The following is a 24,826-nucleotide window of genomic DNA, read 5'->3' as shown; positions in this document are numbered from 1 at the left end:
CTCCATTTAACTGCTACAGAAACAATGAAGGGGAAGCCGTTGTCAAAGGGCTGCTACTAGAAATTGGAAAAAGACGAGAACTAGTTGGTTTTGCAGCTTCCGGCACAATGCTATAGCACTGTGTTATTAGAGGCCCTAAAACTGATTAGCACTCATTATATTCAGGGCTTCTTGTAACAGCCCCAAAACTGACTATCTCCTTTCATTTTCAAGGCTTATAAGGCTTTTGAAGCTTTTGCTAGGAACTTTGAATATAATAAGAGATAGCTAGTTTGGGGGCTTCTAATATCACAGCTGTGTCACAGCTGCATACCTAAGGAGCGTTGGTTACATTAAGTTCAGAAAAATGCATGCTCCAGGTAAGGGCATACTCTTTTTCAGTCTTAAGGCTCTAATGTGGTTTACTTGACACTAACAAGTGCCTCAGACCAGCCTTCATTATTTCTGTCTTGACTCTTTGTAGCACTACAAAAATACAGCACAGTAGCGAACATACAGGCCCCCTGGCTGGAGAGCTCACCTTTAAGGTGATTTGGAAGCTCTCCAGACGGGGAACAATAGAGAGCTGTTTTTTGGATCACCCCACAGACAAGAGAGCCCAGTGACTGACAGCCAGTAAGGGTACACTGAGAGAGATTTTTGGGGCTGATACTGATAGCCAATTTTTAAGGGTGCAAGTTGGCCGATATCGAGCCAATTTCTGATACCAGCCTGGGAACTTGAAGAGCAGTGTCTAACTGGTAAGTATGTTGTGGTGAAGGGGAGGGTGGAGGGAAGGGAAGGGGCAGAGGGCACAGATCAAGGGCCTTGCTGTAAGGGAGGGAGTGGAGCTGGGCAGGCACTGCCCAGCCGGGGGTGGGGGGAGCATGGGGCAGAGCTGCAAGCAGCTTGTCGGGGTGGGGCACTGGGAGGGAAAGGGTGGCTCCTGCTGCTGTGCGCACCGAGGGGGGGGCAGGTGCCCCCCCTCCCCGGATCTGGGCAGGGTGGGGCACGCTACAGCTGCAGGCTGGGGATGCACTGGGCTGTTCCCAGCGGGGGGCTGGACCAGACTGCGCTTGGGCTCCCAGTACTGCCACCACCTGCCCCGAGCTCAGCTCGGCCCAGCCCTCCTCTGGGAAGAACCCAGTACAACCCTGGCCCCAGCCCACCCTGCTCTGCTTGAGGCAGATCCAGGGGCACATGCCCCCTGTCCCCTCCCAGATGAGTGTTTGGAAGCTGTCACACGAGCGCCAGACGAGCCACAGGACGAACAGCTCCTGGACAAGCAGTGCATAGCAGTGGGAGCTGCACTCCCTCCTCCCTTCCTGCACCCTCCGGACGACCTGTGGCCCCGTCCTGCACTTGCCTCGGCTAGGCAGTGCCTGCCCCAGCCCCTGCCCCAGCTCCACTCCCTCCCTCACAGCGTGGGCCCTTGATCTGACCCCCCACACTCTCTCCCCTTCCACCACACCAGACTTACCAGCTGAATGCAGCTCTCCACGCTGCCACCTGTGCTCCTCACTGCCTACATGCTGCACTGCAACTGTGCTCATGCACGGGCCATTTATCAGCCAAATTATCAGCCATATCAGGCCAATTTTCTGATACAGACAATTTTCTTTACATCGGTACCTATCTGATATCAAACCTATGTATCGATGCACCTCTAACAGCCAGCACTCTCCCTTGCCAGGGAAGGTTGTCAGTGATTAGTCCTGCAGTTCCCATGGCTGATTGGTGCAACCTGGGCAGGGATACAGCTGTTAGAGCTCTGTTGGCCACAATGGCTGTGGCAAGATCAGGGTCCCAGAGGGGCTCCTTGACAGCTTGCCATTGTCCAGGCTATCAGAGAGCTAGCCACTCTCCTATCCCCCTAGTCTTCCACCTCTGCCTTGGAGGGAAGCAGAGAGTGGAGGACTGAGATACTGGAGATTCTAGGATCCCCTGTAATGCAATGTATAACTGGACAGGTATTGCACATAGTACTACCAGGTTCATCCTTAATAACTCTACTATTTTTAACTCTGTGACCCTAGAGTTTCTGGTAAAGATAGATTTAAATTTTAACTAACTTTTTTGTTTGATAAATGCATTTTTAATAGCACTTTCTATTACACAGTTGATACAAAAGGGTGGATACTGTTGTACAAAATGTATATTGTTGTTTTTATATTCCAAAAGAATATTTCTTTTTAATTTCCTTCCTTCCCTACTGATTCCCTGTAAGGGAATAAATAAAGTTTTGGTTAGCATGAAAGAGCTACGTGATATACTTAGAAAAACAAAAGTGTTACTTGATTCTTTTGGTTTCCTAAATTTTCAGAGTTTAAAGGAAATATTTATATTAGGACTGTATAGCCTTAACCTCCTTTAAAGCAATATTTTTGGGTATGAAATTGTTTTACTGGATAGGTGAAAAGTGAGGTATCAGAGGCTCCTGGCAAACATCCATTTAATGGTGCAGTGGGATCTAATCTCCAATCCCAACAATCACGCCTCTTGCCATGCCAACACATACATGGTAGGAAATGCGATTTGTGCCAATTATGCCATTACTACTTGCCAGTGCAGGAGAATCCCAGCACTGGGAACTTGAAAGTTGGGTGCCTGTAGCCTTTCATGCAGCTGATTGTCAGCCATGGTCCAGAGAGCCCCGGGTATGGTTTAAGACCTGGGGCTGTTGGGGCTGGGATTGACAGTCAGCTATATGATTGTCAGCCCTGATGGGTTCAAGGGTTTCCCCTGCCAGGGAAACTTTAAACCCCATACCTGACAGCTCTTGCAAGATGTGGAGCATCAGAGTGGGCTCCCCTCAAAGGTCTATCCCTGCCACAAGCTTCTGATGCCTTGTACCCAGGGTCCTTATTGCAGGGCAAGGAGCCCAGCCCCTTCTGCCCTCTGATCTCTCACCCACACACACCAAGGCAGCCCTTGGCCTAGTTGGAGAACTGGGACTGCCCAGAAGCTCAGTGCCAATATTCATTTGAGACCAGGGTTGCCCCAGGCTAGTGCTGACAATGTCGTTGGCAGGCTGGTTGGAGATCTGGGCCCATCCAAAACTTATTCTGACAGTGAGCTGATTTGTCCAGCATTTGCTCTAGAGGGGCCTGGTGTGTGGATGTGCTACAAGTTCAATGTAAGAGGCCATAAAAATTATCCAAAAAATGTTCTGCATTATTTCTGAAATATTTTTATGGCTGATTTGCCATTTTATGGCACCTTATAGTGGATACATGTGTAGCACCCTTGCCATTTATGCTGTAATTAACGTGTTAATTCTGGCGTAAATGTAACATGTAAAGGGGGCCAGAATTTGCAAGTAGAGACTAGAGCAAACTAATAGTAATACATCGTTGGGCTGTACAATGACAAAGTTAAATTCATCATTAGATTACCTTCAGATTGGAGTACAGCCACCAGCCAAAATAGTCTGTCCCTTGCTTGCTGACCTCTATATCAATTTTATCTAGGTGTAGGATTGGCTTCTTCTTTTACTTGTTTTTTTAGGGCTCATAGAAAATTAAGTAAGGATAGAAATTCTCTGCTCCCTCCTAGGTATCAACAATGGCTTTTATTACCTTTTAAAGAAAATATCTGTAATTTTGTTGTTTTAAGGCTATAATGTTGGCTGTGTTCAATGCTGAGTAGATAAGGTGAGCGAAATGTCCATGGATTTTTACTTCTTATGTTACTCAATTTAATAACAAGTTTTAATTTACTGCTTTTAATTTTCTTTTAGCAGTTTTAAATAATATTTTTTGCCATGACTTGCATTAATTAAAGTACTTAGTCATGAGCTATTTCTACTCTTTGATATTTTAATTAGATTTGAATTCATTGTTTTAATTTTACATTAAAAAGATTTTGCAACTGATTATAATCTAACTTTTATTTTATGGGGTTTCAGTACAGACCTAGTCATTTTGAATAACCTAGCAAGGGCAGACATTGAAACAGTTAAATATTGTGTCATCCAGTAGTGACATGTATGAACAGAAAAAAGTAAATTGTGAAATATTGGCATATAATGGTTGCTTCTAAATGAACTACAGCTGAGAATGAATTGATTTAAACCACCAAGTGGAAAGAGTCAATTTAAATAGTTTCAGTTGCCAGTCGTTTTTCTGAAGAAAGGTACATTCTCATTGTTTGCTATGACCATTTGTCACGGGGTGTCTTCCAGGGGGGTGATTGCTCAGGACTGCTGCAGCCTTGTCTGGTCTCTGAGAGAGTCCCCTGAAGCCAGTCCAGGCTTGACTTCTAGAGCCAAGAGAGGAGCCCAGACTCTCTCCCGCTCTGAGACCCTGGCCTTTTGATTTCTCACCTTCCTTCCCCCATTCTTCATAGATCCTGACTCAAGGAATGAGCATCCAGTTCTGCTTTGGGGAGGGGGGGATCAAGTGCAACTCACAGTTCCAAGTCTCTTCAATAATGGCATTTCATTTACTAGGGTAAAAGCCACCCAGCCAGAGGCTATTTAAAAAAAAAAAAACCTTGCCATTTTTGTTATTTAAACCATAAAAGCAATGCAATGGATTGAAAACTGAAAGAATAAAACAAATTCAAAGATTAAATGGGATAAAAAAAATTCTTTTTCTTTTTTGAAAAAAAAATAGTCTTGGTCAGACCCTATGTGCTATGTTGGATTGTACTAACAAACCACCCCAAAAAGTAAGAAGGACAATCCGAGTTACCATAAAGGAAGGACAGAGTAGAAGGGGAAGAAAAACTTACAAAAAGAAAAAGAAGCAGCAAAAAGGAAAAGATAACAGGGAAATACAGAAAGGTGTAAGCGAAGACAAAAGAATCAGGGGAAAGCATGTGGCATCTGTGTTGGGACATCAGGCAATGGGATACCAGGCAAAAAGGAATGCCTTTCTCCTTCATCTCAAAGAGAACTCTAGCAGGAAAATTGGGCTTCTGTTCCAAAATTTTCTGCATATGAATCACTGATGTATGTAATTACTATGAGCTAACACTTATCTCAAGTGTGTAATAAAAAAAACTTATCTATCCCCTTCCATGAACCTTCACATGAAATTAAGGTACACATAGAATCATAGAGAAATAATGCTGGAAGAGACCTCCAGAGGTCATTTACTTTAACTCCCATGGCAGCCAACATCCTGCTTCTATGCCATTTTGTCAATAATATCCTCAAGAGATCCTGGGTAGATCAGGATGCCCCCTACTACAAAGGAAGGGAAAAACCGCCACAGTCTGTACCAATCTGACCTAGGGTAAAATTCCTTCCTGGCCCCAAATATGGCACTCAGTCTGACTTTGAGCATGGGGGCAAGACCCTCTAGCCAGGAATCTCTGGTTTTGGTCCCAGCAGGAGCTTCAGCACACCCCAGTCAAAATCTCCAGCTTTGGCTGTAGCCAACTCCTAATGCTGCTGAGGGAGGCTTAAAAAAACCCTGACACATGTAAGAAAGCAGGGTGGGGGGAACGAGCAAAGCACAGGAAATACCTATAGTAAAATATAGGCATAGTTATAGATTATTCCCAACCAATGGCTGCCTCTTCCTGAACACCTCCAGTGATGGAGAGTCCAACATCCCTAGGCAAGCTATTCCACTGCCTCATTGGTCTAGCAGCGTCAAAGTTTTTTCTGGATATCCAGTATAAACTTACTTTGCTGCAACTTCAAGCCATTGGTCTGTGTCTTCCTCTCTGCAGCAAGAAAGAAAAGGTGCTTTCCCTCTTCTTTATGGCTTCCTTTTTAGTATTTGAATACTGCCATCATGTCCCCTCTTCAGCACCTTTTCTGCAAGCTGAAGATGCCTCATTCCTTCAGCCTTTCCTCATATGACTTGCTTTTGAAGCCCTTTATCATCTTTGTTGTCCAGCCTGGACACTCTCTAACTTCTCCAAGTCTTTGAGTCTGTGGTCTATCAAGACTTTTCCATCGTGCTGCCATCCAGCCAGGTATCACCCATTTTGTATCTGTATTTCTGATTATTCCTCTGGAGGTGTAGCATCTTGTATTTGTCCTCATCGAATTTCATCCTGTTAGCTCTAGTCCAACTTTTCAATCTGTCGAGATCCTTCTGAATTGCGCTCACATCCTCCAACGTGTTTTCAATCCTTCTCCGTGTCTATCCACCCCAGCCTTAGTAGTTTTACGCAGCCCACCTTTCTCCAGTTTGTTTATGAGAAGGTCATGCAGGACCTTCTCATAATACAGGTAGTCCTTGACTTACAACGTTTTGAGTTACAACATTTTAGACTTAGAACGTTTATAAATTGACACCCGGTTTCAACTTTATGATGTCAGTTTCAACTTTACAATCCTTGATCCGATGTGATGTCACACCACACCAGTGAACAAGTTCTCTGCGTCACCCATCTCCCTGGAGAACATCTGTCCAAACTTCCTTGGACACTGTCTTTAAGAAAGCAGACAAGACTCTAGAAGAATCTGCAGCCAAGAACCCTGAGAAGACTCCAGCCAAGAACCCTTCAAAAAGTCCAGAGAGGTTGCATCAAAGGAGTCCTTCCAAATCAATATCATGCTATTTACAATATAAATACATTAATGTAGCTATATTACTCATCTGTAATTGATTGAGTACAAAATTCTGGGTTATTTTTGGTGAAAATAGGATATCGGGCCTTGGCTGAGGAGCCAATTCCCCATTTATAACATTGTTTCCTATGGGAAAATCATTTCTGAACTGCAACGTTTCGACTTAAGACATGGTTTTCAGGAACCAATTGTGTTGTAAGTCCGAGGACTGCCTGTACACTATATCCATGGCATTCCTATCATCCACCCAAGTAGTTACTTTTTCAATGAAAGAGATCAAGATTGTTTGATATGATTTGTTTTTCATAAATCCATGATGGCAGCTTGCAATCAGACCTTCCTCCTCCAGATGCTTGCAAATGGCCTTCCTTAGGATATGATATGCTCCAGTAAATTCCCAGGTCTTGAGGTGAGGTCTGTAATTCCCCAGGTTCTTCATTTTGCCTTTTTTAAAGAGGGACACTATGTTGACCATTTTCCAGTCCTCTAGCACCTGGCCTGTCACCCACAACTTCATGAATATGATTGCGAAGGCTTTCACGATCTTTTCTGCCAATTCCTTCAGGGTTGAAGCTCCTCCAGCCCTGCTGATTTTTAATTCATTCAGACCCTACAAAAGCTCTCTGACTGTCTGTTATCTCCTTCCCCAGCTTGCCCCCTTCCTTATACAGATAATCCTTATTAGGTATCTGGCTGCAGCTTAATTTTTTTGTGAAGACCGAGGCAAAGTAGCTGTTGTGAGTAGCTCCACCTTCTTGGCATCTTCTGTTAGGAGTTTCCCCTGGCTTGTTAACAGAGGACCCACAGCTTCTTTGGCCCTTCTTTTCTGGCCAGCATACTTACAGAACTGCTTCGTGTTTTCCTTAACATCCTTTGCCAGGTGTAGTTCATTCTTTATTTTGGCCCTCCTGATTTTGCCCCTGCAGATTCTTACTATTTTGTGGTATGCTTCCTTAACCCTTTCTTCCAATGCCTGTTTTTTTGTTTGTTTGTTTTTTGGGTTTTTTTTTTTTTTTTTAATTTCAGGCATTTTGGAAGTGCCTTGTGCAGCCACATTGGTCTCTTGCCATTTTTCTTGTGCTTCCATCGTGTCTGGACACTTTCTTGTTGAGCTTCTAATACTGTGACCTTTAGAAGCTCCCGGCATTTCTGGGTGCCTTTATCCTTTGGTCTGTCCTCCCGTGACACTATGCCTATTAACTCCTTGAGTCTGATGAAATATGCCTTTTTGCCTAATGTCTTAAATTTGCTGACCATGTGCTTTGCCTCTCTCGAGACTTGGAACTTCATTGTATTGTAATTACTTCCTCCCAAGTTACCCATCACCTTCACATCCTCCACCAATTCTTCCCTGTTGATCAGGACAGGATCCAAGATAGAAGCTCCTGTAGTTGTATCCTCTACTTTCTGGAAGAAAAAGTTGTCCTCTACACAAGTTGGGAACCACCTTGACATTTAATGTTTGGCTGCATTGTTCTTTCAGCAGATGTCCATAAAATTGAAGTTTCCCATCAGTACCATCCCATAGCTTTTGGATAGATGTCACCTGCTTGAAGAGTGCCTCATTCACCTCCTCTTCCTGATTTGGTGGCCTGTAATAAATCTCCTCTTTCTTTACCATTCATCTTCACCCAAAGTAAAATGCTTTTTGTGTTCTAAATGGCTAGTTTCATTGCGTAGGCTACCATTCTGTTTTTGTGAGGTCGGTTGTTTTTTAGCCGTCGGATATAATATATAATTGTAGTTGAATGATGGCAAACTGATTATATAAATAAGGATATATAAACTTATATATCCTTATTTATATATATCCTTATATTTGATTATATAAATAAAGATATATAAACTTAGATATTTCCAACTTTATTTTTAACAACTTTTTTGCTACTACTGTTGCTGTTTAACAGAATAATAAAAATAGTTTTTCTAATTAGTTTTTCCTTTCCAGTTATCCAAATCTGTTCTGTTTCTAAAGGTTAATGATGTTTACCATATATGAGAACAACAGTAATGGTGTAATTGTGTTATGCACAAGATTCTGCTGTTTCAAGCTTGGTGTATACAGAGCCATATTCTGACACCTAACAGGAAGGATTGTGGTATTATTGATTACATGTCAATTAATATATATATGTTTATGTAGCCTTGTTTTTATTATTAAAGGTTATTGAAGACTAATTTCATAGAAACTTAAGAAAAATATAGCAGGTGCATCTGAAATAGATGCTTCACCCAGTTGGTTATCTGCCACTTAAGAATGGGATCTATACATATCACTATAGGCATAGCTGGTAGGACTACCTGTTATTACTATTGTCTTACACTTTCATTTATAGGCAGACAAGGTTCTTTGGGTAAATCTGATATCTTTTATTAGACCAACTCAAATAGTTGGGAAAATTCTTTTTTGCAAGCTTTTGGGTATAAATACCCTTCGTCCGGCTATATAATGTATAAACTTTCCTTTATATGACTATTCAGTCACTAATAACTGTATTAGACTTAAACCATCTACGCTGAAATTTTTGTGCTGGGCATTTGGCTTGGGCTGAAAATGTAAAAAAAAAAATACAAATTAAAGCATTTAGCAGTTTCTGACAACAAGGCTAACAAATACTACATGGCTTTGTCCACGTTAAAAATTTCTGACAATTTGTATTTAGAGAAGCTCTAGCACCTCATGCTTTGGAGAAGGGACTTAGAATTTGACAGGCAAAGGCCTTTGTGTCAGGGAACTTTCTTTACTAATCCTGTGAAAAATCCACTCAAATTTGGCCTGGTTTATGAAAAATTATCCGGTTTGTACATATTGAGTTAAGACTTGCCAGCGCATTGCAGTTAGGGACTCCAAAGTTTCAATCTGTACTAAGCATGTTTCAGCCTCTGACTGTGGTTCTCCCTGCAGTTGCAGCTTTGATCTGCTGCAAACCATGCTGTGGCCAGATACCTGAAATGAGAAAAGGGACTCCACCTGTCATGTACTGGCAGTCCCCATCCCTACAGACAGTGTGGAAAAAGAAGCTGAATCATTCAAGCATAGGCAGGAAAACAGCTGGACCTGGTAGGACAGAGAGTAAATTGGTACAAGGGCCAAGTGAGCAGGGGAGATTGGGACTGGATTTGGTGGAGGGATAAATCACTTGGGGTTGGATGTGGTGAGACTGGGACTGGCTGGATAAGGAGAGCAGCATTTGGAAGCAAATGGTAGGAAGGGGGTAGACAAATCAGTTGAAGAGCCAGAGTGTAACTCTGAAATGGACTGAGCAAAAGTTGGAGTGGGGGCAGCGGTGGGCAGTGCTTGGGACCCTGAGATTGGCTGAGGATCTCAGCTAGTAGGAACTGGTGGAGAATGGGATTGAAATAAGGCTAGTTACACAAAACCTACATTAAAAGAAAGTCAAACTGCTTCAGTCAAACACTTAGAAGTGAAGAAATGTCAGAATTAAGGTTACCTGGACCACCTTAATTTGCCCTCCTTTTGCATACTCATTACAAAATAGTCAATCAACCCTTCCTCATTTTTGTAGAGGTTGGATGGAGCTGAACAGGAGGCATGGTGTCAGGGAGAAAGAACAGGCTTACATAGTGTGATTCCTCTGTGACACTAGGGAAGCTATTTAAGCCAAACTTCCATAAAGTGGTTGCTAACAAACTTTTTTTTTTTAATTTCTCTGACTCATCTGATTTGTAGAAGAGCTGAAAATTTGCAGCTAAAGGCTGATGCTGCTAGTATTGTCAGAACATATCAGGCCACTGAAACTAGTGTTGGAAAGTTTCTTGGGTCCGGAATGTAATATCTGATTAACACTAGACTCCTCCAACCCATCCCACAGCAACACAGTCTCCTGGGGGGTGAGGTGGGGTAGGGGGAAAGGCCGCAGAAGCAAAGCACACTCTGCTGTGGCTTCCCACAGAAGAGGATGCGTGCGTTCACTCTTCCAAGAGAAACTTTCCTGGGAGTGATTCAGTCCTTGTTCCCAAGTTATTTTTCTCCTGGACCGGCCATTTTTGCTCTGGGAGAAAAATCCTGAACATCTGTACACTCCTGGTGTTTCCTGGGACAGCTGCCACACTCCCAGGAGAATCTGAATGTCTGTTCATGGCCAAACCCTGTGGTCATGTACTGAACTATAAAGAGAAAATAAAATAATGAATAAGTATTAATTTAAGGGAGCTGTATGGTTGTCCTGTCCAGTTATACTGAATGAGGCAGCGATACTGTGAAAAAAAGCAATATGTGATTATGATGCAACTGTCTCTTAATGCACATGCACAAGGAAAATGAATCAAGATTGCACAGGCTACTGTAATTTTGGGATTTATTAGCTTTTGATTGCCTGATTTTGTAGCTTTTGAGAGACTGTGTGTGTATGTACGTAATATGCATAAGTAAATATTTTGAGAAGAAAAATGGATTTTGAACATTCTGTAATTATTTATAGATATCTACTTACGGTTTTTTAAAACATCTTATTTTATGTGTGTATGTTATGTCATTTATGCCAATGCTTTAGTATATACAGGGATTGCAACAATTAATTTTTCAAAGCCAAACAGTTCCATGATTACAATTGAAGTGCAGCCTATTTGCTTGTTAATTTTCCTTGAAATGGTTGAGTTTGTTGGGGAAAGTGCTTAATTAATGAATGGCTTAAATTTCTGTATTCTAACTCAGCCATTCCCACACTTTGTGTCTATTCCTTTGTCCCGCTACTATAATTACAAAATAATGAAGCCATTGTTCAAACTTCTTGTCCAGATCAAGGGGACATTCCAGAGCAGTTCGAAAGTGATGTGTCACATCCATCTGGGAACATTGTCAATGGAGGCCATGTCACAAACACTGTGCCAGCAACAGCCACTTCACAGCAGGACTTAAGTGAGTTCTCAGCTTCGAAACAAAAGTGAATACCCCCTTTACATGGCAAATGCATTAAACAAAAAAGCACCAAATTTAGCATTCTGTAATTATGTGTATCAAACTGATTGAAAACTTTTCTCAAAGCTAGTGCTTATGTGCTGAAGAGAAAGGAACATGGCTATTCTGTTAATTTTGGATTTACTGTAGGATGATTTTTCATGCCTTTCTCTTAGCTTTGCTTTAATTTAATCATTTGTGTTTTGGATCTAAAGACTTCTTTGGGGGTTTTAAGATATCTTTAACTTCCATGATTGTTGCTGTCTGGGGTGATGGATCTGAAGTTTCTTTTTCTTAATAGGTGCTTGTCTTTGGTGATTATTTTGTATACCAGTTCACTAAATGTGTTGGTCTGACTAATGGGGAAAGGATATAAGCCACTTGCATGGGTCAATACTGATGCTTTCAATGAAACGCACTCAGTTTCTCCTGTGTTTCCATACCATTCAGAGATACAGTAATTTTTTATCAGTATAGTTTTTGAGCTTCAAATAGCTTTTGGTATTTTGTGCACCTAAAAAAATTGCTACTTTATAGAAGTGACTAGTGTTTACCTGACAGCATAGATATTCTGTAATTATTTTTTCCTCAGTGGCTATTTATAATACTTGCCTTTTTATATAGAATCTTCTATTTAAGTTTTGTAAAACACTTTACAAACATGAAAGAAGCAAATCTCGCAACATTCCTGTGAGGAAGGCAAGTAGCAATGTCTATTGCAAAGATGGGAAAACTGAGAAGAGTTGAGGACTTTTTTGTACTTGCCACCTATTTTCCCCTGTAGAAGCTGCGTTCACAACTTAAGTCACATCCCATCTTTGGAAGCTTGATCTAAGTATGTATTTGATCTGTTTTAAGAGAATCATCCAGGTTTGAGCAAAATTTTCAAAGTCATCCAGGAAGTCTGTGGCAGAGCGAGAGTATGTGCATTTATCCTGACAGCCTGTCCCTCTGCAAGTTACAAGGCTGTCCCATTCATTTTCTGTTTAAGAGTCCTAAGGATTCTTTGTGTAACCAATAAGATAGGAAGACATAATAATGGGAAGAAATGTTTCCTCTTAATGATATAGTGCTTTTATGAACTTGTAGCACAGTAGTTTTAGGCTCTTTTTCTGTACAGTTTTATTTGCTGCTTATCTGTTTTCCATCTTACACAATGTTGAATACCAGTGTATTAAATGCATTCCTGAACTGCATATCCCCTCTTGTTTATAACTTGCACTTACACAATGCAGTAACCAAACTTAGTATGTCAAATGTTACAAATGTAAAAATAACTCCATTACAGCAGCAGTTAATCAAAGAGAGTCTGAAGATCAGCAAAGAGAAGAGGATGAGAAAAAATGGGAGGAAGAAAGGAAACAAAGGGAAGAAAGAAGGCAGAGAGAACGACAGGAAGCTTTGGAAAAAGAGCAAAGAGAACTAGAAAAACTGAATGAGGAAATGGTGACATAACATTTAAAATTCCCATAGTAATGCTGTATAATGTTGTACCATATACTTTGAACTATATAAACCACGTAACAATTCCAATAAACTATATTAACTTCTTTAGTAGTGGTGTTATATCTGCACATATTTCCTAAATCATCACAATAGAATTAAGCAAGATTCGTTAGGTTATATCTTTTACTGGACTAACTGTATAGTTGGAGGGAGATGTTTGACAGCTTTGTAGCATAAAATGCCCTTCCTCAGGTCCAGAAAAAAAACAGAAACAGCTTAAGTTAAATGTCAGGTAGAGCAATTACTTTTAAAAATTCTTTTGTGTAACTGAAAGCAATCTTTTAAAATGAAAAGTGGACACTAATTCTGGGGAACAGTGATGTTCTCAGAAGTAATCACAGACCAAGGAAAGAACAGTTTAAACAGATAAACCCAAGTATGTGAAAAACCTAAATTAATTCAACAGAGAAGATGGCCATTATCATTTATGGAGCAAAGGGGAATTAGTAGAGGGAGCTGGTTAATTCGACTGAGCCATAAAACCATTGTCTTTAAATCCATGGTTTTTTATGCCCAGTAAAATTGTGAATTGTGGTTCCCTGGCACTTCTTCTAGGGCTGTAGCGTAGGGTTTTTCTCCAGAGGAGGGCTGTGACGTCCGAGACGAAGTGGTGGTTCTGTCATAACGGATGGTTCTAGGCATTAAAGTATTATATATAACATTAAAGCAAATTGAAGGCAACAAACAATCTGAGTGTCAGTTTAGAAGATGGTGATTTCTCTTTACCTTTTTTTGGACGGTTCACTCTAGAGCATCGTGGTAGTTTAGTTTCACTTGTTCAAGTTTTATTTTAAAGTTGGTCCAATAAAAGACTACCAAAACAAATCTGATTTTTGTAGGCAAACTTAATATATACCAAATTTTCTTTCACTTGTAATATTATATTGCATCCACAACTCTGATTAGAACCAAACTTTTTGTTGCTAATATTTCTCCTTGAGTGATGTTGGGTTTCAGGGCTGTCTAACTACTAAGCCCCAGGGGGGCACACGCCCTGGTGCCGGCACACTATGCAGTCTATACCAGGGCACTGTTTGGATGCTCCCTGATGCTTCCCCCACTTTCCCTCCCCATACCTGCAGTGCTTGCCCTTGCAGGTCCCCCCCACCAATGCTGCACCATGGGGGCAGACACAGGCATGGGGGGGGACAAGTGGCAGGGAGGGAAGGCAGCAGGGTGAAGCCATAGGTATAGGTAGAAGGCAAGAGGTCCGGGAGCAAAGGACAGCTTTGGGGGGACAAATTTAAAATAACCTTCCCAATTATTCAATTTTATACATGAAAAGTTATAACAAATTTATAATTATTCCATTTATAGAATCTAATAATCGGGAGGGTCATCTTAAATTTGAAGTAGTCTTGGATTTGGGCCAGTATGGTATATGCCATAGGGTATTAAAGTATTATGTGTAGCATTAGAACAAGTTGAATACAAATAACAGTCTGGGTGTCAGTTTAGTATAGAAATATCACAAATCTCTAATCCTTCAATTTCATCTAAGCAAAACTTCCATTGACTAGAGCATGTTTTTCCTATGCAATGACTGCAGGCTCAGAATGAGTGTAGCAAATGTAACAATGAAGATAGTATTCAAAATGAATCATAGGTTAGTGTTTGCAGATTAGGCTGACATGGTACTGAAATTAATGTGTCAATATATTGAGCTCCATATATGATTGTCTTAAATATTTTTCCTATGACCAGTCAGCATGATATATTCCTGGGTGTTGTTTTTGTGTTGTATTTCTTAGAAGCTGATCCAAGATTCATTGAAAATGGAAAGAAAGGAGGAAGACGCTCAAGTCAAAAAGTCAGAAATTGGTATTCCTGATGCTAAAAGCAATTTGGCTGATCCTCTTCCTACTCCCTTAGAAAAATACATGAAAATTATTCAGCAGAACAGAGAGCAGGAGCTGGCAAGCAAGGTAATATTGGCCAATACAGTGGACAATTACAGGGTGTAGGAGCGAGTTCAAATAGTGACTTTCTAAGACAGTGTTGTGTCTCTAAGAATATATATCTAAGTCAGGAGGTATAAGAATATATAAGTCAGGAGGTAAGAGACCGCTGAACTGAACCTTATTTTCTCATACATTTCTTCACTGACAAAGTTAATGTAAGAGCAATGAGTAAATGTATAATACAGTTGTTTGGTTAGCTAGTTGGGGTTGTGTTCCTTGTGTCCCTTAGTGTTATTCTAAGAGATTTTAGCTAGGTCACATGAGAAATATAAAGCTTTGCAAAGGAAATACTTTTGATTGTGAGGAAATAACATACAATAGAATATTTATATTTAGTTTTAGTTAATTCCAAAATGTTGCACCTAAGCAGAGGCCAGTTAAAAAAAAAAAAAAAATCAGGCCATCAGTTTTGACAGGAACTGCCAAAATCTGTTTACCTAGTCCACAAAACAGTAAGCAGTAAGATGCAGGTGGTAACGTTCATGCTTACAAAATGTTGTTTCTGTACAAATTGTTTTTGAGGGTGCATATTTATACATGTAAATGATATTGCACAAAGACTGCATTTGTCTAGACAAATGGGTTCCAGAAACTGAAATCTGTCCTCGGGAATGTGGGTACCTCTGTGGTGAGAGGCACATCTTTCCCTTGGTGGCTTACAGTGAGCAGATTATCTATTAAATATGTTTGGGGGCAGGGGCGGGGTTAGTGAGATGTTTTTTCTATTCAAAAGTTTTTCACACTTGTTATCCTAAATGTCACTTTCTTTTGATGCAGTATGTTGTTGGCAGTGTGCTTGGTGTTTTCTAACACATCTTGTTTTTGAAGCCATTATGTACATACAGCTCAAATTTCTTCTTTTTACAAAAATAGCTTATCTTTGCTTTAGCTGCATATGGTTATATACTATATTACACTGGCAAAGTTAGGCCAAAGGACTAGATAACATGTAATGTTTCCTTCTGTTATCAGACCTTGGTGAAAGAGGAAGTAGAAGAAGTATCACTGATGGAAAGACTAACGTCTAGTGATAAAGAGGAAAGGTAAGGCTGATGTGTTTTTAGTGTTGTTGTTGTTATTTTTGTGACTAGTACTCACTTGAGAATACTGCTGGATTTTATGCTTAAGAAATATCCACAGTCTAAAAACAAAATGGATATACAGACAAACCTGTTTCTTAAAGGAGTATTACACTGAAAAATCCTGTCTTTGTTCTACTTGTTTAAGTTAGAGAGGCCATTTTTAAAAATTGTCTTTAGCAGGCTGTCCACCTGCCCCTTCCCCCCCCCTTTTTCTGCTGCTGCTGTTCACAATAAATTCTTGCAATGAAGAATTTATTGTGAACAGCAGCACAACTTTAAAATAATGTTAAGCAACTGAATCCAATAGTTTTAGCACTGCTGTTGCCAAACCAGTTATTTATGGGATAGCAGCAATATAATCTCTATATTGTACTCAGCTGAGGAGAAACTTCCCTGGGGTAATAAAGCTTTTAGAGTAAATTTAGCCTATGGATTACTGTGTGGAGGTAGAGCAATTCTACTGTTTAATGTACCTTGCTTTTTAGGGAGGTTTTCTCTGCTACTAGTTACAATGCCTCCTGTCTTTTGAGTTTGCTGGTTTCACTACAGTGTGGGTCTGTGTCAAATTTCTGCCGTCTCTGGAAAAATCACTAGTAGCTATAGGAGCAGATTTGGTCAGATAGGTATCTGCCTAGTCAGGCTGTAGACTGTAACTAGCCATCTGTTTCATGTTGATCACAAAGTAGCTGTTATGTTTGAACCACGGTCGGCTCAGACCAAATGAAAGACTCCTTATCCTGTCACCACTATGCTGTGCATTTGGGCTATACGGAGACATTGTTGAAGTACTCAAGTAATATTGAACCATCCTTACTTCCCAATGGCTTTATCCCTTTGAGAAACAGTGATTAACTTTCCTACAGGCTATTTGCTTGTCATTGGTCCTCTTGCACCCTACCTCTCATGTCACACCCTCTGTTGGAAGTTAAGGTAACCTGGCACAGGTAGAACAGCAACAGGTTGCTTTGAACATTTATCAAGATTGTATTTCCTCAGGTGATACACATTTGTGGGTTGTAACTGAGCTTGTCTCCCCCTTGCTATATTTTTTTCCAAATCACATGCTAACCATGTTACTGTGAAGTTGTGCCCAAGTTCTGATGAGGAATTCCCATGCAAAACAAAAGCAATATTACATTGCTCGCCTTCAGCATCAGATACAGGTTTTGCTCACTTTATGCTGCATGTGTTCCTGGAAAACAGCACAGAACTCAAATTGTATAAAGGGAACCCACTTTACAATGTAACAAATAGGGATATATCCCTATTTCTACCACTTTTACAAGATAGTTTTGGTACTCAACAACAGCAGACAGTACACACATGCACAAGGGGGTGGTGAATGTTACCATAATGGGTATGGCAGCTACAGAAACGTGTGTCACAGACAACAAGCGAGGAGCACAGATCCACACAGGAGACTATTTTGGTGTGGGTCACTCCCACAATTCACTGCACAAAGCAGCTGACTACAAGCTTCCACCATACCGACTGCATAAAAGTGAATTTACCTCGCATATATCAAATTTTTGGTATAAAAGAGGTCATCGCATAAGAGCAAATTCACACATACAGAACCCGCATAAAGTGAGTGAAACCTGTATAAGCACTAATTTCTGAGAGGATGATTTCCTTGTATGAAAAGATTTTCAGTTACTAGTATTCTGTTACTACCACTTAGGGTAGAGTTTGAGACCTTTGTCAGTAGCTGCATTCTAAGATGTTTAGGTATTAACGTCCCCCTGAAATCACTAAGATTTACATGTCTGAATCTCTTTCAGGGTCTGGGACAGAGTCTCAGTAACTTGAAAGGCTGGCTCATGAGCCAGTGTGAAAATACAGTCCACTTGCTAGTAACTTTTTTTTCTATGCAATTACATTGCATGTGTAAACTTCAGGTAAGAGCCTGCTTTACAGTCTGTTCATAACTCCTTTTCCCTCCCTTTCCAAATTTAGTGTTGCAGGCATTTCTCATGGAGGCCCTGATGAAGACTTCTGGTGAACAGCATTGACTGGTCTCTCCTCAGTGCCAGCACAACACAGAATGAAGCAGCAGCAGAACTGCTTTTATTTTAATATGGCTGAATAGCGGGGGTTGAACTGGGTATAGTTTGTTACAGAACAGCATAGAGTTTTAAAACAGTAACTGTGCCCCTGGAGTAATTAACAGGTTTAATAGTACCAAGAGTACTACTTATGGCTAACCATTGCTAACCAGTAAGCAAGGGGTCTTTAACTTGGTGTGTTAAGTATCACACCAACTTTCCCATCTTTACACGATATTCTGAGCGCTCAGAGAGGGTCTGCTGTACATTCACAAGTATTAATTTATGATAAAATACAGGCAAAGTAGATTTGAAAGTGGTTCCCCTCTCCCCACAGGGTGCTTACCTTGATTTTATAAATAGCATGTTAAGTAACTATTATAAAGCTCAGCTAGGACAATTACTTTTAATGTTGTATTCCTACAGACAAATGGTAATTGGAGAGCAGTATAGTTTTAACAGTGCTGACTGGAGTTAGCTTAAGTACTTTTCTATAGAAGCGGTGATAGACAGGAACAATCCCCCACACATTTAAACAAGTGACGCTACTGCATTCCGTCTCTACTGATGCCTTAGCCACTCCACAAGAGAGTGATACAACAAGACTACTATGAGTTTGGGGGTTGCATTTTGTAGACTGTTCTTGGGGTTTTTTAATAATAAAATGTGTCAGCTATGCATTGAGCAGTTCATTAATTGCCAATTAAGTCTAATGCTGAAACCTTCTTTAGGATTGCAGGAAAATACTCCTGATAGAGCTAGCTTACTAAAGGTGTAATGTACCAGCATCCTGTACTTGGTAATTCTGAACCTAAATAATGTATAATCTGCAGCTCTGCCAACTGAACACATTGAATTTGAAACAACTGAAAAATGGCATTAAAGTCCTGCCTTTGACACCATCAGTGTATTTAATAGTGATCTGGCTTGAAAACCTGGTGAAAATTCACAGCTTTTTGGCATAGTTTTTACAAAATGAGTTGAATAAAACTTCTCTTCCTGAGGATGTATACATTTGACTGTACATAGGAGCACAGTAGGATGAGTGTTCAGAGAGACTTGAGATAGCAGCTGTACCTCAGTAATCAGGAAGGCTTCCTAAAGTATGGAGAAAAAATATTATTGAAATGGTTCTCTCCTACAGAGGTTATCATTCAAGAGACTGGCTTGGTTCTTGATAGCGACTTTTAGCCTAACAGTTGTCCTGGTCACTGCATGTAACATTTCTGTTGGTGAGAGACCAGCTTAAAACTGCTACAGCATTTTAATTAAATACATTTGTACGGTATGGTAAATCAGCTGAGGACATTGTCCTAGCATTTCCTAGTTGTTAGGGCTGGAAGGGACCAGCCTCCGTGCAGATCGAGTCCCCCTGCACTTGGGCAGGAAAGACTGCTGGGATCAGATGACCCCAGCAAGATGGGCACCAAGATGCTTTTTGAATATTGCCAGGGTGGGTGACCTCTGTGGGGAGCCTGTTCCAAACCCTCAGCACTTGACTTTTAAACTTGTAAAGAAGTTTTTCCTTATGTCTAGCTTGAAGTGATCCTCAATCAGTTTGTGCCCATTATGTCTTGACCTCCCCTGGGGGACCTTGGTGAACAGAATATTTCCCCAGGCCCTGATGTACACCCTTGATATAGATATACTTATAGGCTGCTACTAAGTCCCTCTGAGTCTTCTTTTCTCCAGGCTGAACAGCCTCTCCTTGTCTGACCTGCTCTCTAGGCCTCTTATCATATATGTGGTCCTCCTTTGGATTCTCTCAAGCTACTCTACATCTTTCCTGAAGTGCGGCACCCAGCACTGGATGCTGGGCTCCAGCTGCAGTCTGGCATTGGTAATGGTAACAGTTAACTGAAGGAAAGCTATTTCTTTTACTCAAGATGAACTTGTCACAGCAATTCAAGAGCCGTGTAGAATGGAAATTCATCAGAATAAAGTTACCCAACTGCCCTTGCTTGCAGAGCCAAAAGTATGAAAAGTTCTTAAAATAAGCATACACAACCATTGTCTCTATTATCTACAAATATTTATTGTAACACTTGGATATAACTACAGGAAGCCCTTGGCACTGATAGAAAATATTGATTCACTGTTAGGTTACAAAAATTTATACATAGCAAAATTTAATGCTCTTTACATAAAAATATTAGACTACTTAAACAAAACTTCAAAAACTCCCAGTAATAGCTACATTGAATTAGAAAAGAATTAGGCTTTAAGACACTGCCTTCATTACCCTTATGCAAACACTGGGCTAGAACATCACCTGCATTGCTGTAGAAATGTCTCCTTCATGCAACAGGTAAAACAAACACTAGGCTATTGTCATATCTGCTCTACATAGACTGCCTCATTTTTTAAAACTGTCAAATTAGACTTAGGTATTTAACCAAAAATTCAATTGCAGATAATATCTGAAAATGTCTCCATATAATATGGACTTACCTAAAGAAATTTGTGCTTCCTTTTATTTAATATTCAGCAAACAGTCAAAACTATCAAACCACACGTTAACTTAACATGGGTATAGGACTTGACTTTACTATTTTTTTTCAAATGACTGTATTTGTTTTCTTCAACATTTATATTTATATATATATAATATTGTAAAGAACAAACACCAAATATACCATCACTAATACTCAAGATATCACTGGATAGTTCTGAAAAAAAAATTAGAAGGCAGACTTCTGTGAAAAATTACTTCAATATGGCACCAGGTATTTTTTGCCGAACACCACATTTTCTTGTTGCAATATCTGATTAGTGAAGAGAAAATGAATAAGCACTGGCTGTAAATTTGTGAAGCACCGAAGTAGAGAAAGGTTGCCAGCTTGTGTTCTGCTTTATGGCTGTAATGTTTTACACACTTTGCATGAAACTCTGCAAACTTACTACTCTGCTCATTTGCAATAGTCAAATCAGTGTCATTTTAATAAGGTAACACTTTTCACTTAAAAACACAGGATAATAGTCTCCTGCTACCATATAAATGCTAAGGCATTTATAGAAAATAAATATTTAAGGCAAAGCTGACATTTATTTTCTAAGAAGGTGATCATTATCCTGACTTAAGGGTTTACATTCTATCAAATAATTAAAAATTAGCCTTAGGACACTCAATCAACTAGTCAGTATGTAGTTTACCCAGGTAGTAAGTGCAGAATAATGACTGTGGCACACTGGAGATAAGGCTGTTGCTCAGTGGACATCAGTCCTTAAGCCCATGAGAATAGCAATTTGAAAGACTGCCATTTTGGTTTATGAGAGGCTGAAACTGGCATTGAACAAACATGAGCTATTAGAAATCTGAGCTAGCCCCTATTTCATGTTACACAGACCAAGGAGTCTTGTTAAATTACATAAGTATGCCTGTGCAAAAGTGTATACAGCTTCTGATCTGCTACCTGCTGGTCTTGATCACCTGCCGCAATTCTGATCTTATGACACAAGATTGAATCCTGGCCAAATGCTAGCATAGCAAAGTCTTACAAGGATTAATTATTTGGTCACTTGTTGCAAAGTGTTGCCTTTTAAAATGCCGGGAATGAAACCTCCAATCTCTGTATTAAAGGAAAGAATGTTACACACTGGAAGGTTTCTCTTTGAACATGTCCCAGGAACTTAAATATGAAGTTTTACACTTCTATGTTTGTTTGGACATAAATCTGAACTGCAGAGCAGCTGTTTGCTGATTTGTCAGAGCTACAAAAATTCTTCAGCTGAATTACCCTGGCAAACATTTATGTGTAAGAATTGAGTTGCTCTTTTGACCGAGACTGGATATCCTGAAGCTCCTGCTCTTCTTTTGCTTTGATATCCTGGTAGGCCTGCATTTTGCTTGCATCCTTTAAGTAGGCCCAGTTAGAAGACAGTATCATGAGGAAGTGGATCTGGAAGAGAAGGGTGAGCATGATGGCTAGTGAGCATGTCAAGAGGCAAAGCAAGCGGCTAGTCAGATTAATAGACACTCTTTAACAAAAAGTTATTCTACATTAATAGGCATTCTGGTATTAAAACGGGCACAGAGGCTCATTTGAAAAGACCTAGAATTTTTGCATGCTTGTCTTTTAGTTTGCTTATTAGAGGGTTAGTATGCAACAGTAGTAAACATGAGCTAAAGAGTCACTGATCAGTTAAAATGTAGTATAGGGAAAACAACAAAAAACAAAGACTTTTTTGCAATCATCAGGTATATATTTTCTGCAGGTTCAGAGACACTAAGTGCTGTTTAACTTGTTTTTAAGTACATGGAGCACAAGAATTCTGGTGAGCCTTTTTCTCCCTTCTACAAAGCAGATATGAATTCCATCTCCCCCCCTGGAAAAACAAGCCTAAAATTGCAAACAGCGTTTATTTTTTGTGAAAAAATTGCTACATTTTAACATACGGGGAAAAAATTAAATGAAACAAATGTGAGTCCAAAATTAAGCAAAAGCCTGCAGTCTCTGGGTTAACAAGTTTTAGTGGATTTTTTTTTGTTTAAATTACATTTATCATCTGCCATTATCTACTTTCTGGTAAAAAGTGAGCATATTTAAAAAATGTTCCCCTCACTTTTCGTAGTAAATTCTTCCCAATTTCCTTTCACCATATTTCATGCAAAAGAAATCTACATCTGAAAAACAAACACCTCTACTCTCTTGTACCTTTTCAGCAGTGTGAAAATATCTAAATCTACACACAGTTTCTTTCCCATATAATTATACTTACATTTTGAGATCTGGCTACTGAGAAATCAGTTACTAATGTGAAAGCTATTAGCGCAGAAGCTACTCAATTGCCGTCCCTTAGTGAATTTGCAGTCTAGCAAGGAAGGTGATTGTTTTACGCAGAGCTGTAGAATGATATATTTTCATTTTCAAGAGAGAGCACACCTTGGCAGTTAGTTAAAAAAAAATAAAAAATGCTAGTTTTCATTTTTGTAGATTTTCTCAGCTTCACTGACAGGCTGTGCCTTGTGGGTCTAACAATCAGACATGGCAAATATAGGCTATGAAATGACCTGGAAACAAGATATTCAAAAATATATGCTCTGTGTATTTTCAGCCAAAAATGTAGTGACTGGGACTGGTCTTGTATATCTCCTTAAAACTAGCAAGTCGCAGGCAAAAGGGAGAAATTAGTGATTGACACTTAACCATTCCAGTCTTTGTTTTAGAGATGATAGTTTGGATGTTTGTAATTTAACATCTCCAGTTATTTCCTATCCTCAAAGCATGGTGTACAACATCCCTGAAGTAACTGAATCCTCTCAATGTGTAGGAAATAGCCAGATCTCATCCACATCATAATTCATATACAATAAGCCATTTTATTAATCTAGGTATGCTAAATATGCTTATCAAAGCTATTTACAAAATTACTGTAACAAAATTCAAAAACTAGACTCTTAGTCTAGGGTGTCAGTGGTATGTCAAGCTACATAATGCAGCTCTTTACTGGGCTTATACAATTTAGAATTTAGTGCAGCAATCTTCCCGACTCTTAAACTTCAAAACAGCATAGTTATATGTGGTAGCCATCATGTAGATCAGCTGGTGGAAGAGAACAAAATACAGGACAATAAGATACAATAAGCCAACAGCTCGAGCCCACTTGGCTATTTTCGAAAATTCTATGACAGATACTACTGCATCTCAAATGATGAATTAAGACTTGCACTAACCCAGTATTTGGCTTAGATTTAGAGACCATCATTTAAAGGCAACAATAGGGCTGCTTAGTGGAAGAATAGTGTATATGACACCTGATTTTGGCTCTTAGGAAGTTAAAATTGTACAGCTTCAGTAATGCATTACTGTAAAAAAGTGATATGTTAAAGCCTTCATTTCCAATTACTGCCGAGTATAGCTTTTGCAGAGCAGCCCAAGAAAAAAATTCCTGGGTCCTGACAAGTGAAACAACAGGTTTACACACTACTTTTCAATGAAAAACTAAAAAAGGAAAAGAAATTTTAAGAAGTCCTAGAGGCACACTAGTTCAGAAGTAAAGTAGTGATTATTTTCAGAGAGGTGAAAAAACAGTATCTTAAAAGCGTGTGTAAAACCATCACCACACACTCTCACTCAAAGGCCACAATTTGGGACTTTGTATTGAAATTGCCAGAGTTTACCTTGCCACAAATAGGAGTCAGGCTGAAATTACATACTAACAAGTGCTATTAAGTGCTAATTTATCACATGGTATTTTTAAAAAGTCAAAATTTAAATTCCCTCCGCCCCAAATCAATTCTATTTTAAAACAAGATCTTATTCAAACACAATGGGTATTATCTTGCCTGTAGTTGGAAGCTATCTTGTTCTTTCTCTCTCACACATGCACACAAAACAACAAACAACAAGCGATTTCTGTAAGAACTTACAGAACAAGAACTGTATTTATTTTACTGGAGGTATCATTGTTTTTTAGGTGTGTAACTTGTTCTTTAAACACCGTCGCATTAAAAAGCTGAAAAGAATGTGTTACATTAAGAAAAAAAAAAAAAAAGGAGGGTTACCCACCAGTGACATGACAGTGGCACCAGCTCCAGCACAGGCCACAATGAACAGGTGATATGACATGTAGAACTAGAAAGGAACACATTGAAATTAAAACCAATTGAGAATGTGACTGAATCACAATAAAGTCATCTTGGTGCACATTTGATGCTTTTATTTTTATTCACTTTTTTCCTCTATTCAAAGATACTCTGTAAAGTATTGCAGGTGATTTACATTTCAACTAGAAAACAGCCCAAAAAGAGCCTTTTCAGAGCAACATGCATTTCAGAAATATTTCCTTTTTCTGGATGGCCG

At 39.7% G+C, this 24,826-nt stretch overlaps 2 protein-coding genes across 11 annotated transcripts in view; one reads left to right on the top strand and one right to left on the bottom strand.

Moving 5' to 3' along the window:
• OFD1 (OFD1, centriole and centriolar satellite protein) overlaps positions 1-19,476 on the top strand; it is a 68,767-nt gene extending 49,291 nt beyond the window's left edge. For 3 of the 5 annotated variants that reach the window (XM_014522162.2, XM_025209849.1, XM_006028416.3), the window contains 6 exons: positions 9,417-9,572; positions 11,271-11,390; positions 12,718-12,875; positions 14,687-14,860; positions 15,869-15,939; positions 17,935-19,475. In XM_014522162.2, the coding sequence (XP_014377648.1) occupies positions 9,417-9,572; positions 11,271-11,390; positions 12,718-12,875; positions 14,687-14,860; positions 15,869-15,939; positions 17,935-17,980 (725 nt within the window). In that variant the 3' untranslated portion in view covers positions 17,981-19,475. Of the gene's footprint in view, positions 1-9,416; positions 9,573-11,270; positions 11,391-12,717; positions 12,876-14,686; positions 14,861-15,868; positions 15,940-17,934 lie in introns of all 5 variants that reach the window. The other 2 variants (XM_014522163.2, XM_025209850.1) reach the window with 2 other exon arrangements.
• Positions 19,477-24,826, bottom strand: part of GPM6B (glycoprotein M6B) — a 66,093-nt gene continuing 60,743 nt past the window's right edge. For 2 of the 6 annotated variants that reach the window (XM_025209853.1, XM_025209851.1), the window contains exons 7-8: positions 24,533-24,598; positions 19,477-21,922 (exon numbers count right to left, since the gene is read on the bottom strand). In XM_025209853.1, coding sequence (XP_025065638.1) covers positions 21,773-21,922; positions 24,533-24,598 — 216 coding nt within the window. In that variant the 3' untranslated portion in view covers positions 19,477-21,772. Of the gene's footprint in view, positions 21,923-22,147; positions 23,567-24,532; positions 24,599-24,826 lie in introns of those variants that run through there. The other 4 variants (XM_014522166.2, XM_014522164.2, XM_025209854.1 and 1 more) reach the window with 2 other exon arrangements.

Source organism: Alligator sinensis, unplaced genomic scaffold (assembly GCF_000455745.1).
Source record: "Alligator sinensis unplaced genomic scaffold, ASM45574v1 scaffold1192_2, whole genome shotgun sequence".
Taxonomy (NCBI): Eukaryota; Metazoa; Chordata; order Crocodylia; family Alligatoridae; genus Alligator; species Alligator sinensis.
The sequence above is the reverse complement of the archived record's forward strand: the minus strand, read 5'-3'. Positions and strand labels throughout refer to the sequence as shown.